This window comes from Leptodactylus fuscus, chromosome 9, assembly GCF_031893055.1.
Source record: "Leptodactylus fuscus isolate aLepFus1 chromosome 9, aLepFus1.hap2, whole genome shotgun sequence".
In the NCBI taxonomy this organism is placed as follows: domain Eukaryota; kingdom Metazoa; phylum Chordata; class Amphibia; order Anura; family Leptodactylidae; genus Leptodactylus; species Leptodactylus fuscus.
Window position 1 is genome coordinate 35,155,158 of NC_134273.1, and position 1,529 is coordinate 35,156,686.

The following is a 1,529-nucleotide window of genomic DNA, read 5'->3' on the forward strand; positions in this document are numbered from 1 at the left end:
CCAGGGGTCTCCATGCGTACTCTAACCGGACGGAATACATACGCTAGTGTGAACAAGGGGTCAGACAATATGTACTTATGTACTATGTATAATTTACTATAACTCATATTACTTTTTACTTCCAGTCCATAGTGAGAGATTATGGTTCTTTTATCTCATCATCTTTTTTTTTTAGGAATATTTCTATTTATGCTAACTGTATTTACCACCTTTATAATCTGAAATAATTTTGTTTTCTAGGCATAAATGGGGTGGAGAAAATTCCCTATCTGCATCCAGCTTTTTGTTTTGCTGCATCTTGGTACCTGCAGTATTGATTCATGTCCAACACCTTGCAGCTGTTCTCAGTTGCAGACAAGGGGACTGATAGTGAATTGCAGCTCAAAGCATCTGAAAGATGTGCCAGATCTCCCGGTGATTACTGTACGGCTTTACTTACAAAATAACCTGATAACATCTGTTTCTCCAGGAACTCTTGATCACTTGGTCAGCCTCCAGGAAGTTGATATGTCTGGCAATCCTTGGAACTGCAATTGTCAAATTCTGTATCTAAAAAGCTGGCTTGATTCTATACCTGTGCAAAGAAACCCTTCCAACCTGAGATGTGCAACCCCAAGCACAGTATCCATGAAACCGTTCCAAAACCTCACTGGGAATGATATGACTCCATGTAGGAGAACATGGCCGATCAAGTGTAAACAGTTCTTTGTACGTGATCTTTATATGATCGGTCTTGCTGTGTTGACCCTTATTTTGATGTCCTATGTGGTCAGGATGGCAAGAAAATTGGCTTGTCGTATTGCAGTCACTACCAGTTCTTGCCAAACAAAGCCCTCAAATGAAAGCTACAAGTCCAAGTAATACCAAGGCCTGAGTGCAATGGTCGATTACAATAGGACATCCAGGGCCAATGTCATGACAATCTTGGATCCCACATGTTTATCAAAAACCGTAGAATGGGTATGAATGTCATATAAACAATTTTTATATATATATATATATATATATATATATATATATATATATGTATATATATATATATATATATATATATATATATATATATATATATATAGTTAATTTTTTTTATTGAAAATCAATTAAAATTATAATAATTTTGGGCATATCAATACATAGCTGTAAGAAATATAAAGTATTCTTGTATAGAGGTAAAGTTTACATGTCATATGTAAGATGTGATACATGGAGTGACGAGTAATAAAGTAATGTTGTACTTTGCACCAAGTTAATGTTTTGCCTGGGATCCAAACAGCCCTTCTTTAATTTTTAAAGGGGATGGCAATTTTTTAAGAATTTTATACTTATGAATGATAATGAGGATGATCTCTCCCTTATTAATAGATGCTGTGCTCATAACATGGTGGTAGATGGAAGGGTATGTGACGATGCACATCACTCCCCCTCCTGCACTACCCCTGAAGGAGATACATGTATACTAGTTCTACAACTGAGACAAAGGGCCCATTGTATGTTATTGGGATCTCTGCACTTAATGCTCCTGAACCCTT

General features: G+C 36.2%; 1 protein-coding gene across 1 annotated transcript; it reads left to right on the forward strand.

Annotated features, from left to right (window-relative positions):
- Window positions 1–246: 246 nt before the first annotated feature.
- GP9 (glycoprotein IX platelet) lies at window positions 247–979 on the forward strand. The gene has a single exon (XM_075286590.1). It carries the CDS (start codon window positions 247–249, stop codon window positions 859–861), a length of 615 nt encoding a protein of 204 aa, XP_075142691.1. The 3' UTR covers window positions 862–979.
- Window positions 980–1,529: the final 550 nt, after the last annotated feature.

What these genes read in the sequence shown, in the direction of transcription:
- GP9 (XM_075286590.1), top strand. Translation starts at nt 247, where the DNA reads ATGGGGTGGAGAAAATTCCCTATCTGCATCCAGCTTTTTGTTTTGCTG.